Raw genomic sequence first — 13287 nt, 5'->3', positions numbered from 1 at the left:
AAATCATCAATGTATCTTTTATATAAAACCACGCCCTCTAGAAATGAATCAATGGTAATAAAAGTATTCTCAAAGACCCCCATAAAAAGATTAGCATAAGTTGGCGCGACCCGTGATCCCATGCTAATCTTTTTATGGGGGTCTTTGAGAATACTTTTATTACCATTGATTCATTTCTAGAGGGCGTGGTTTTATATAAAAGATACATTGATGATTTATTCTTAATCTTTGACACCAGTTTTATTCCAGTTGATGTCTTTACTTCTTCCATACAGAACAACATATGGGCTTTGGAGTTCACCCCCCACATTAGTAATACCCAGATGGACTTCCTTGATATCACTTTTTATATAAAAAACTCCAAAATCTATACCAAAACCTTTTTTAAGAAGGTAGACTCCAATAGTTATGTCCATTTTAAGAGCAGCCACTATTCTAAATGGCTTTTTAACATTCCTCATAATCAATTTCAGAGAATCCGAAAGAATTGTACAGAAGATGAGGATTTTAATAATCAGGCTGAGGTCCTCAAGGGAAGATTCCTGGCTCAAAAATACCCTTCCCAATTGATTCATTCTACTTTTAATAATGTTTCAAAAAATTTTAACCAGCAAATTCTTTTAAGTGGGAGATCTAAAGAAAAAGATACACATGCTAACTATCAGGCCAATTTTATTACTACCTACAACTCCCAACATAAGGAGATTAAAAATATACTAGGGGACCTATGGTACATTATCCAAAAAGATCCTGTACTTAATAAAGTTTTGCCTGACAAACCTACTGTTACATTTAGGAAGGCCAGATCACTAAAAAATCATCTGGCCCCTAGCAGATTGAGCCAATGTACTCCCGACAATCATACCGGCTTGACACCAGGCATTTTTAGATGCCAGAGACCCAGGTGTGGCCTTTGCAGCAATATTGCCCATAATACCTTCATCTTTTCACATCCATTCACCTCAGAAAAATTCACCATCACTAATCACCTGTCCTGTGTGTCTGCCTTTGTTATCTATGTTATCCTGTGTCCTTGTCCTAAATTATATGTTGGGAGAACCACACAACCCCTTCATTGTAGAATGAACTCACATAGACACAACACTAAAATTGGATATCAACAACATGGTCTGTCACGACACTTTGATTCATTTCACCAAAGAGATTTCTCTAAAGCCATCATTTTTCCTATAGAACACATCCCTGAACACGTTTCCAATAGAACCCAGCATTAAACAGAAAAGAGGTCTATTGGATCTATAAATTGAAGACAATTGGCCCCTATGGCCTCAATATTATCAATGATGCTTTTATTTGATTTTATCCTTATTGTGATTTTCATACACTTTTATTACATTTTACCCAATTTTATGGGTTTTTTTTTTCTCTGATGTCCGATTTTGATTTTCTCTCTACAAAATAAAATGAAAAGACAATTTCTTTACAAAAAAACATCATTTAAGTCTAATGGTATAATGTACTAATACATACAAAAAACATCATTACAGTCTTATAGTCGAGTGGACTAATACCTTGTAATTGCACCTTATAGCCTGCTATGAGCCAGGTCCTAATACCATTTGAAGTTGGTTTTTTTTTGTTTTGTTTTTTTGAATTTTGATTCCTATAAAATAAATTGACAAACAATTCCTTTTATGTTCTTCAAACCACTTCTGTTTATTCTAATGGTTCAGTGGATTAATACCTCGTACTATACAACCTGCACTTGCACTTTATTAGTCAGGTTCTAATACCACTTCAAGTTATTTTGATTTCTATAAAACAAATAATTTCTTAAATTTTTTCTTAAACCACTCCTGCTAAATCCAATGGTTTAGTGGACTAATACCTGGTACTTGCACTTTACAGCATACACCTGCACTCCATGAGCCAGGTTCTAATACTCCTTGAGGTCTCACCCCTCCCCCCCTTTTTTTCCATTAACCTTAGCCACTTTTTACCCCGTGATCCATAGCACTCTGTTTTATTTTTATTTTTGCATAATTTTATATATTTTTTCTCATTTTAATACACTTTTATTGTGGTGTTTTTATGTTAATAAAATTTCATTGTTTTTGAGGTTTTTTTTTTTTTTCTTTGACCTTTGCTGATGTCATTTAACCCTGTATTGGCGCCATTTTTTTCTCTATAAGAATGTTTCACCATCTTTCAATGTAATCTGCCCTGATGAAGTGAGCCAGTAGGCTCAGGAAACGCGTTGGCTGAATAAAGAACCTTGTACTCCACCAGAAGCAAGCGCAGTCCTTATTGCACTTTCACGCCGTTTTTGCGGATCTGATTTTGTGGCTGTCAAGCGAGTGATCCCCTACTTAAATGACAGCGCTACCTCACATTTGGCGGAGAAAGCTATGGGCAGTGTTGTAGTCTTGTTGCTAGGGGCAACGGAAGAGGACTGCAAGATTTGGTTGCTAAGGGCAACACTGAGGCAGGAGGGCTGACGGTTGGGGAAGCCACTGCCCGGCTGTGGTTCTGGAACCATGGGGCGGCCTAGTGAGTAAGGCACTGTCCAGATCGATGAGCCCAGTGCGGCTGTTTCCCCATGAGAAAGAGACTTATAGGACACTTCTGCGGTAGAGGGGTCCGAGAACCTGCGCGGCTAGCATGTGATGGTCGTGAAAACCGTGTTGTACTGACCGGGGTCAGTGAGAAAGAGACTGGTGATTGATAGGGTGCCTCTGTGAAGAAGAGGTATCCGAGGACCTGTGGGGCTGACACAGGTAACGGACAGGTGTTCGTGTTGTACTGACCTGGGTCAGTGTGAAAGACTGTGTTACTGGAGGGTTCAGTGAGCAAGGTCCTGGAGGGTCAGTGTTGGGAGGTTCTGGGAGAAGAATCTGATCCCTGGAGCACGTGGTATGACCTTGGACCTGGTGAGGCGTGAGTGTTGGGCAGTCTCAGGAGGAGACGGATGTCCTGAAGAGCACTCGCTGGGCCCCTGGACCTGGTGAGGCCGGTGTGTTGGGAAAACCTGGGAAGAGGGTCGGCTCCCTGAATAGCACCCGATGCACCCTTTGTGTTGGACGGTCTCACGCAGAGACGGTATGTCCTGAATAGCAAGCAGAAAGAACACGTGAGTTTTTTGTGGTGTGTTTTTTTTTCTCTTCTTTTCTCAACTCAGCCTGCGGTGGCTCAGTGGGAGTCAAGAAAGTGACAAGCGACTTCCGGTAACTCGGCGGGGTTACAAAGGGGACAAGCGGCTTCCGGTAACTCGGCGTGGTTACGAAGAGGACACCAGCAGCTGTGTGTGAACAGCAGCCAGTGGTGTCGGTGATCGGTGACAGCAGGAGCTGTGGTGGTGCCAGCAAGGACTTGTGTGGAATCTTTAAAAGACATAAACTGTGTTGTGTGAACTGTGGTCTGAGAAGACCAGTATAACGGACATGGGGAAATCCCGAAAGGGGGTGGTGGCCCAAATCCGGGTGGTAGCCCAAAAGGGGGTGGAGTCCCAGAGGGGGCGGTGACCCAAATTGGGGTGGTAACCCAAAAGGGGGTGGTGTCCCAGAAGGGGGTGTTGACCCAAATTGGGGTGGTAACCCAAAAAGAAGTGGTGTCCCAGAGGGGGGTGGTGACCCAAATTGGCATGGTAACTCAAAAAGGGGTGGAGTCCCAGGAGGGGGCGGCGACCCAAATTGGCGTGGTAACCCAAAAAGGGGTGTAGTCCCAGGAGGGGAACGACCCAAATTGGGGTGGTTCAGGAAATGGCAGCACTGGTTGCCTCAGTGGGTATGTCTGGGGAACCGCAGTGTGTGTGTATGAGTTTTGAGGAGTGCGGCATGTATTTTCCTGATAACGACGGGCCACAGGTGTGTACCGTGATGCTGCACCGGGAAGGAGTTCCTGGTAGGCTGGACTCAAAGAATCAGGTGACTCTGACAGGAACTCCTCTCATTTTATCTCTGACCGAGAAAAACGTCAGGGTTCGCTGCGACCATGGGGTCATTGTGAATTATACAGTGGACAGAGTTATGATTGAGATGACAAAGGGGAAGTGTCAAGGTGGTAGTATGCCACCAAACTTAGTGCATACCTTTTAGAGGGTCCGAGACTTTGTTTTGTTTGATGACGTATAGTTGGACGATGGAGACGTTTCGACTGTAGGGCAAGCAGACACTGAGACAGTGACGACTCCTGACGTGGATAGGTCAGAGGTAGAACTGACCGGGAAAAGAAATACATCTGCCCAACTGACGGACCTGACATCTCGTGACAAGACAGATGGTGGGCTGGGAGATGAGGTGACTGGAGTGGACACACGGTCAGAGGGTAACTGGAGGGTTGACTCGGATGATCGGCGTGACTCAGACTCTAGGGGTGACTGTGGCTCTGAGTGAGAAAGGGAGCACAGACTGGATGAGCTAGAGAAAGAAGTCTTCGAGCTCAAAGGTCACCTGGCATCGTAGCAAGGTCTGAATAAGTCCCTCAGAGAAGAGGTAGGAGTACTAACAAAAACTGTAAGAGGTCTTCTGCGGGAGAAGTGGGACGAAGACTTACAGTGGCCAGGCCTGAGTGAGGAACAGTGTGAAGACAAAAAGAAGCTGAAAAGTATGGAAGCAGAGGTGATTCGTTTGCAGATGGAGCTTGCTGCTGCAGAGTGTGCTAAAAGACAAGCACAGCAGGAAAAAGATGAAATGGATGATGTGATTGCTAACAACAGAGGTGAAGGTGCTCTGGCTTTGGAAGAAAAGAGGCGGTTAGAGTCTCGCATTGTTCAGCTTGAAGAAGAAGTGGAGGAAGAACACGGCAACGTTGAATTAGCCAATGACAAGTTGAGAAAGGCCACACTTCAGGTTGACCAGATGGATGCTGATCTGAAGACAGAACGTAGTAAGGCTCAGAAGAATGAGAATGCCCGTCAGCAATTAGTTCGCCAGAATAGGGACTTAGAAGCAAAGGTTGCACTACTGGAGGAACAGCTTGATGCAGAAATTAAAGTGCGACAATCTGCTAGCAAACAAGTACGTTGTACGGAGAAAAAACTGAAGGTTGTACTAAGGCAAATGGATGATGAAAGGCGTAATTCTGAGCAGTACCAAGACCTGGCGGAGGGAAATGATGTGCGTCTGAAACAGTTGAAACGCCAGGTGGAAGAAGCAGAGAAAGAGGCTCAACGTGCCAATACGTTGCACAGTAGATTACAGTGTGAACTGGAGGTTGCTACAGAGACAGCAGATGCAAAGAACTGTGAGGCTAATGCACTGAAAAGTAAACTTAGATGTGGTGGGGTACCATTTGTTACAAGACGCTTAGATAGAGAAAGGATGGTGACTAACCAGTGTCTGACGACGCAGACAGACCGTGACTGGAGGAGCAAAGCCAATTACCGATAGTCTGACAGCTGGAGGCGGGGGAGGTCTAACGTAGGAACGAGGCCGTATGACAGATGGAGATGGTTCTCTCGACCTGTGGGGCAAGGTGTAGTGAGTGCCCGGTCGCGAGACCCTGATGTAATGTTGTGTGTTCAACCCCACAATTCTGAACAGAGGGGGGAGGTATGTGGTGTAGTAACCACTGAGTCCGCTAGGGGGCGCTGTGTGGATGTCCCAGGAGAAAAGATGAATGGCAGAATACTGAATGGCCGTTATGTATCTCAAAGTGGGTGGCTTTGGGATGGAGACTTATGTGTTGATCAGCAGTGATACTGCTGAGGTGTTGTTTCAATGTGTAAGGGAGAAGTCTCCAGGTAACTAGAGAGATGGGTGGACCTGGTTACCTACAAACCCACCCAGGGGGTGTGCTTAAAGCACTATTGTAAAGAGTGTGTAAAGGCTTGAAGGACCTGTGATGAGGTCAGTCATGTGACTCAGAGGGCGTGGCTATGGACCATACAATGTGGCCAGGGTAGGTCACATGGGGGTGAATGCTGGGACCTGGTTGATCCAGTGTGGAAGGTCCTGCTGAGATGGGGTTTCCTGCCTGACAGCACGTGTGGACGCTGTGTTTAATGGCTGCAAGTGCCTGAGAGTTCCCTGGAGGGAATAAATGTCTGCAGTATGGAGAAGCAGCCATGAGAGAACCCTGATGGGGTGAGATATAACTGTGAGGCTGAAAAGCCTGCGTATTGGACATTGCTAACAGAGTGAAGCTCTGTCATGGACGCTATGCCGTTTATATATTGCTGGTCATGGTTTATGATGTTTAATAAACTGCATGGACCGTTCTGAGTTTATGGAAAACCTGTGCCGGATCTGATTTTGTGGCTGCCAAGCGAGTGATCCCCTACTTAAATGACAGCGCTACCTCACAATATATATATATATATATATATATACCGCATTTTCCGGCGTATAAGACGACTGGGCGTATAAGATGACACCCAACTTTTCCAGTTAAAATATAAAAACTTCTCAAAAGTTGGGGGTCTTCTTATACGCCGGGTGTCATTTTATAGGAGCTGCGGGGGGGGCCTCCGGGATTTGAGGAAATGCCAGCAGAGCACCCCATGTTGCACAAAGAGCCGCCACCCCCCCCAGCACAGAGAGCCGCACAGAGCACCGCTGCTGCATTGAGGTAATAGGGATACTTCACTTGCACCTTCCCGGTGAGACGCCCCCTCACCTCGTCATCGGGACCACTCCCTCCCTCCATATGCGGTGACCGAATAATGCTCCGCACCTGCCTTTTAAGACAACACCGGCGTATAAGACGACCCCCGACTTTTAAGAAGATTTTCAGGGGTTAAAAAGTCATACGACGGAAAGTATCGTATATACTCGTGTATAAGCCAAGTTTTTCAGCCCACTTTTTTTGTGCTCAAAACGCCCCCCCTCAGCTTATACACGAGTCAATTGTCCCAGAAAGACGACAGGGAGAGGGAGCGGAGGAGCAGCGGTTCACAGAGACAGGAGTCGGTGGCTGTGGCAAAAGCCTGTGCCGTTGAATATTCATTTCTCTGTAATAGCGCACAGTGACAGCCGCAGCCACCAGCTTCCAGCACACATCTTTCTTACCTTCCCTGCGCGCCCTCGCTGCATCTCGTTCGTTCCAGCGCCAGGAGCTCTTTTGGCCGAGCGATCATGTGGCCACGCTCATTAAAGTGATGAATATTCACGCCTCTCCACTCCCATAGGCATGGAGTGAATATTCATTACTTTAATGAGCCATGTGATCGCTTTGCAGGAGAGCTGCTGGCGCCAGAACGAGATTGCAGCGAGGGCACACAGGCAAGGCAAGTAGGATGTTTTTTTTTATAGGAACCATGCATACAAGGATGGGGGATAAGGAGTCATGCATACAAGGACGGGAAGGGGGAGCCATGCATACAAGGACAGGTACCGGGGAGCCATGCATACAAGGATGGGGATGAGGGGACAATGCATGCCCTGCTTATACTCGAGTCAATAAGTTTACCCAGTTTTTCGTGGAAAAATTAGGTGTCTCGGCTTATACTCGGGTTGAGTTATACTCGAATATATACAGTAAGCTATATTTAATGAAATATGCAGTTTGTATTGTGAAACATGGTGACAGACCTGCTTGTTGTTTCAAAAAGCTTTGCGTACATCAATAGTACAAGAGAAGTAACTGTGTAATACATCTTATCAGAGATCTGCTTCTTTCTCCACTTGCGAGCCACTTCTTCTCCCTCCCCTATTTCCTCCAGAACTCATTATTCAAGAGCACAGTGAGCTCAAATCAATTTTGGTCAAAGCTAGACGGGCTGCCAGCTCTCTGAAGTATCAGGTTACAAAGCCTATTAAACTGTAAGGAGAGGAAAGGGGGAAACAGGAGTAAAGAGCTGGGAGACTGACAAAGGGAAACGAAACAGATCCATGCTACATCTTCTGGCAAGTGATGTATCTAACCCCAGAGCTGGAGTCACAGCTACGCAGCTCAGTACTGCTTTAATATCCTCCATGATTCTGATTTTCTTTGTTTGCTACACAGAGAAAGAAGAGCAGGAGTCCTTCATCTCTGTATGTGCTGTGTATGTAAGACATCATAGCAGCTTGTCTCCACGCCCTTGCTAGAAGGCAACTGAAAATTAGCAATGGAGCCTGCAGTGGCGAAAACTGGTGAAAAATACAGGATATAAGCAGTGCGTGTGATGTTAGGATTCACGAGTGACAGCAGACTTGTAGCTTAAGACCAGACAACCACGTTAAGCATGAAGACAGTAGGGGTAGGAATTTACAGAATGAGGATAATTTAGTAACAGAAGAAGATTGCATCATGTCTGAACTCAAGATAACTGCATTTATGATGAACTTAGGTAATATGTTACCAAAACGATCAATTTCTTGCTGACAGCAAAGTCCGATCGACTGATCCTACCTGAAAGCTTAACTGAACTTTGGATCTATGACTACTGCTTCAAACAACCTGCACTGTCCGTATCACTGTGAGTGTGAGCGTGGAGGTGCCATCATAGATTTGGCGATACAATCTGGTTTCTCCTGTGTCCCTGACTTCCTGCTCTCCCCCATAACTGCCTCCAGGGGTAATATTTATCATGACCTCGTGCTGTAATTTCTGTAATAGTCATCTCCAACTTTTGCCTTAAATAAGTAGTGTACAAATTATATTCTGCAGTACACTTGTTAGTCTATTTATTGGATATTGTGAGCTGTAGTTATTGAGCTCCTGCAAATGCAATATAAGAATATGGTATAACCACAAACACAGCTAGGGGGGAGAAACATGCAATTCTGCCTTAGCTACTTACATACAGAGCTATGGCAGCTAACGTAAGAATAGGGGTCCCAAGTACCCCGTTTGGATGCATTAGCTCCTGTGTGCTGTTCTTCTTCAGCCCCATAGGCAATGGACAAAGTGTTATACTTTTCCCCCACAAATAATGAGCGGGCCGCAGCACATTTGCAGAACCACCACTACTTTTCAAATGGGGGACACAGGACCCCTGTTCTCAGAACAGCTCAGTATCTAAGTACATTTATCACCCAGGTGCTGGAGGCCTCTCATCTAATGTGAATGTCCAGTGTGAAGCAGTGAGAGGGATGATATACGAGGGTCGATATGTATCCCCAAGGATGGGGATGGAGTCCTATTAGACCCATTTGGGTGCCTTGTGTTCACAGCAGGATGCCTGTGAGTCACAAGGCAAAATAAAAGTACCGTAAGTGTGGACCTGATCAAGCTATTTGGCCAAGGCAATGTTCAGGAAAACCCATTATGGCCTTTTATTTTTGAAGTGGAGTACAGGATGGTAGTGGGGCGGTTCGCTTCCTCCAGGCCGGGTCTTACAAGTGGCCCATAGCCACAGATTCCATTTTAAAAACCCTGCAACAGAGGGTTGGGTGTGTTAGTTTGGAGTTTGCAACTTGCAGATCAGGTGGCTCTGCAAAACTCAGCCTGTGTGAAGTAACAGAGCTAAGCAGAACGAACGCCTGGCACCCCGCAGTATGATACGGTGGTGCAGTTGCCCTCAGACTGTTGAGATGCCCGGCTGCGATTCGGAGGATGCTGTGTGCTGTACATTTACTTAGTTGTTGGGACATTAAACAATTTTTGCTGTGAACTTTCATGTACCGGCCTATCTATCACACTGCACCAACCCCGCTGCACTACATTGGCTAAACCTTCTAAGTGTGGAAGACAATGAGACTCAACTTAAGGGGCTTGTACACCTTTGCTAATAGTCAGTTGAATGTTTTTTTTCAGATGACAGTCATTCTTCCGACCTCCCCCCGTAAACTTACAAGCTCCGTTCGGTCATGCTTCCATGTGTTCTTACAGGGAATCTGTCACCAGGATTTCACCCCCGAAATTATTCATATGTGCATGTAGCTTTTTCAATGACAAGTCCAGCAATATCTTTACGTAGCCAGTTTGTTCCTTCGTAACTGAGACGTCAGAGTTTGATTTAAAATGCAAATGAAGCGGAAGAGCTATTGTAGATCTGAAGTCTCTGTCATTAAAGTACTATTCCCCACCCAGTGCCACATCCTCCTTCTGCTTGACTGATGGCTCCTTTGATGTTAAGTCACACAGTATAGATGCTGTCAGTCAAGCTGGAGGTGACAGAGCTAGGTGGGAAATAGAGCTGGAGTGGCAGAGGCTTCAGATCTACCATAGCTCTTCAGCCTCATTTGCATATGAATTCAAACACTGATTTCTTAGTGACGTAAGAACGGACTGGTCTTGTAAAGATATTGCTGGACTTGTTTTGGAAATGCTACATAAGCATATAGTTTTTTATTTTTCTTGGGGGGGGGGGTAATCCTGCTAACAGATCACCTTTAATGAGGAGAGGTTAAAAGTCTCTGACACATATCTCTGCTCAGGGCTTAACTCTAGTGGGGAGAAGGGATTGAATATGCGGCATTTCAGCACGCCTAATCCTTCTTTTCCCTGAGATCAGGGAAAGGTCGTCAAACTTTCTATACATAAGGAGGTGAGCTGACCCTACCGATATTTGCTGGTTTGGACCGCTTCACCCTAATGTGTATGGGCACCTCAAGCACAAGAAGGCAATAGAAAGCTCTGCAGCAATATGATGGTTGGGGTCTTACCTCTGGAAGCTTGCTGCCTGGTATACTCGGAAAGTCATGATGTTCCATGTGGTAGCCAACATTGAAGGTTAACAGGTTAAGCGGTCCGTAATAAGAATAGGTTTCATAACCCTTTAAAAACATATAGTGTTCAGCAATAAAATGTCCAGATATTGGATGAAAACCCATGGACAGAATGGATCCACCTAGTAAGTAGACAACAGGCTTCAAACCCCACAAGGAATATATAACCAAGTCAAAGGAGAACTGAACAACTGAATTGATAATTTCCATGTGTGTGATGGGTTTAGGATTGATGTATAATGGGCGGAGGACGTACAGGAGAGGTTGTAAGATGATCCAAATTATCTTGCGTGTCGGAGTGCAGAAAAAGTTCCCCTCAAAATCTGTTGGGATATCCACATCCAAGCCATCTCCCCCGAGATACCGGTGGTGGTCAATGTGGTATTTCTTGAAGGATGTTGAGTAGGGCACTGCGATCGGGAGGTTAGCAAACATTCCAAAAAATCGATTCCATCGTGCTGACTTGTTACCAAAGGCAACATTGTGAGAAATGTCATGGATGGCAAGAGTCAATGAATGATTGATCACACCTCCAAATGTGTAGGACCAGAAGAAGAGCCACTTCCAAGAAAGATCACGGACGAGATAACAGCAGAGAATCTGAACAAGTACCATGCACGAGACGGTCCATTTCAACTGTGGGTCTGGTCCCATCAAATTCTTGATCTGTGGGTATTTAGCTGAAGAAAGAAAAAATACATTGCATGAGGTGACAATAAAATGGGTATTCAGAAGGCGACCTTAACGCCCAATACTTCAGCAACTTATCGTACATTGAATCTAAGGATCTTGGCCAAATACTGACATTTGTATCGTATAAGCAACGAAAACACTTACAAAATCTCTATTAGGCCTCATTTAGACATCTGTTGTTAAGTACATGTTTTCATACAGTGTTTATATATTGTTTATAGATCTTTACCATAAATAGTAATAAAAGCCACAATTTTCAACTTTTCTACCCAAGAAAGTGGTGTAATCTATCCCATGCCCACTTCTATCTAATAATTAAATAAATATTCCTGATTCTGATTTATATTGCTTTTTGGGATAGCCGGCTTGCGCATAAGATCACCAGTACTACATCTCCCTCAGCTTTTCTCGTCCATGATGGCAAATTTGCCAGGACCTATGTTGGAGTAAGGCATGTGCAGTTGGATAACTAAGATGATTGCAGAATTAAGGCTAAGATGGTTGTTGACCTGTACACCGGAGACCTCTATGGTAGATAAACGCCATAGTGGAGGGCAACAAGGGATCAATGCAGTCAGACACAGAAGTTTGGTTTAATCGAGACATCTGATCTTTGTTGTTGATGTCTAAAAAAAATGTTGAACATATATCCAGGCCAAAAACATACATTAAGCCCTGCACTTACTATGCATCAGCTTCTCTGAATATACAGTTTGACTTCTACCACCACTCCAAAAAATCCCAAGAAGTTCTTGTGTTGTCTCACAGCTATAGCACTATTAGGAGACCAGCAATCCTCAGCCACAGAGTCTCTTAAACAGACACCTTCTGACTCTTCAGTTTTCCTCCATCTTAGGACGAGTTTAGACAGAATTATTTAATGGGTCTCTATACTAAACATCATTGCCTGGACTAATCGAGGATCTCCTGACCTGAACTTACAGGCTCATAGACACATACAAGGATGTAAGTTTTAGTTGGGAGGCTGGAGGTCAGTTTGAGCATTGTGGTCCATATACGGAGAGTAAAGTCGGCCAGTCTGAGCCTGACCTAAAGTACAAACACCGCAAACCTTCACAAACAAAGCAATGAATAAGTCCAACATCTGGAGTAAGTGAGGACTATAAGAAAACCAGGCCCAGAAGGGAAGGACAGACACGCTACCCAAACCTGCCTAATTTCTCATAAAAAATCAGGAGTGATCAAAGTCCCTAAGAAACTATACCCTGCTCAGCATATCCGGCTTTTCTGGATGAGAAATGTACAGGTGCTTCTCATAAAAATAGAATATCATCGAAAAGTTAATTTATTTCAGTTCTTCCATACAAAAAGTGAAACCCATATATTATATAGAGTCATTACAGAGTGATCTATTTTAAGTGTTTATTTCTGTTAACGTTGATGATTATGGCTTACAGCCAATGAAAACCCAAAAGTCATTATCTCAGTAAATTAGAATAATTAGCAAAAAACACCAGCAAAGGCTTCCTAAGTGTTTACAAAGGTCCCTTAGTCGGTTTCAGTAGGCTCCACAATTATGGGGAAGACTGCTGACTTGACAGATGTCCAGAAGGCAGTCATTGACACACTCCACAAGGAGAGTAAGCCACAAAAGGTCACAGCTAAAGAAGCTGGATGTTCGTAGAACTCTGTATCCAAGTATATTAATGGAAAGTTGAGTGGAAGGAAAAAGTATGATATGAAAAGGTGCACAAGCAACAGGGATAACAGTAGCCTTGAAAGGATTGTTAAGAAAAGGCCATTCAAAAATTTTGGGAAGATTCACAAGGACTGGACTGCTGCTGGAGTTATTGCTTCAAGAGCCATAACACACAGATGTATCCAGGACATGGGCTACAAGTGTCGCATTCCTTGCGGCAAGCCACTCATGAGCAATAGACAACGCCAGAAGCGTCTTACCTGGGCCAAGCAGAAAAAGAACTGGACTACTGCTCAGTGGTCCAAGGTGTTGTTTTCAGATGAAAGTAAATTTTGCATTTCATTTGGAAATCAAGGTCCCAGAAGCTGGAAGAAGAGTGGA

General features: G+C 44.4%; 1 protein-coding gene across 1 annotated transcript in view; it reads right to left on the bottom strand.

Moving 5' to 3' along the window:
* LOC141052147 (sphingolipid delta(4)-desaturase/C4-monooxygenase DES2-like) overlaps nt 1-13287 on the bottom strand; it is a 49442-nt gene that overhangs the window by 13005 nt on the left and 23150 nt on the right. Inside the window, exon 3 of the mRNA XM_073549380.1 lies at nt 10491-11233. Within this exon, the coding sequence (XP_073405481.1) occupies nt 10491-11233 (743 nt within the window). The remainder of the gene's footprint in view (nt 1-10490; nt 11234-13287) is intronic.

Source organism: Dendrobates tinctorius, unplaced genomic scaffold, assembly GCF_039654945.1.
Source record: "Dendrobates tinctorius isolate UK_male_01 unplaced genomic scaffold, ASM3965494v1 ptg000158l, whole genome shotgun sequence".
NCBI classification, from domain to species: domain Eukaryota; kingdom Metazoa; phylum Chordata; class Amphibia; order Anura; family Dendrobatidae; genus Dendrobates; species Dendrobates tinctorius.
The sequence above is the reverse complement of the archived record's forward strand: the minus strand, read 5'-3'. Positions and strand labels throughout refer to the sequence as shown.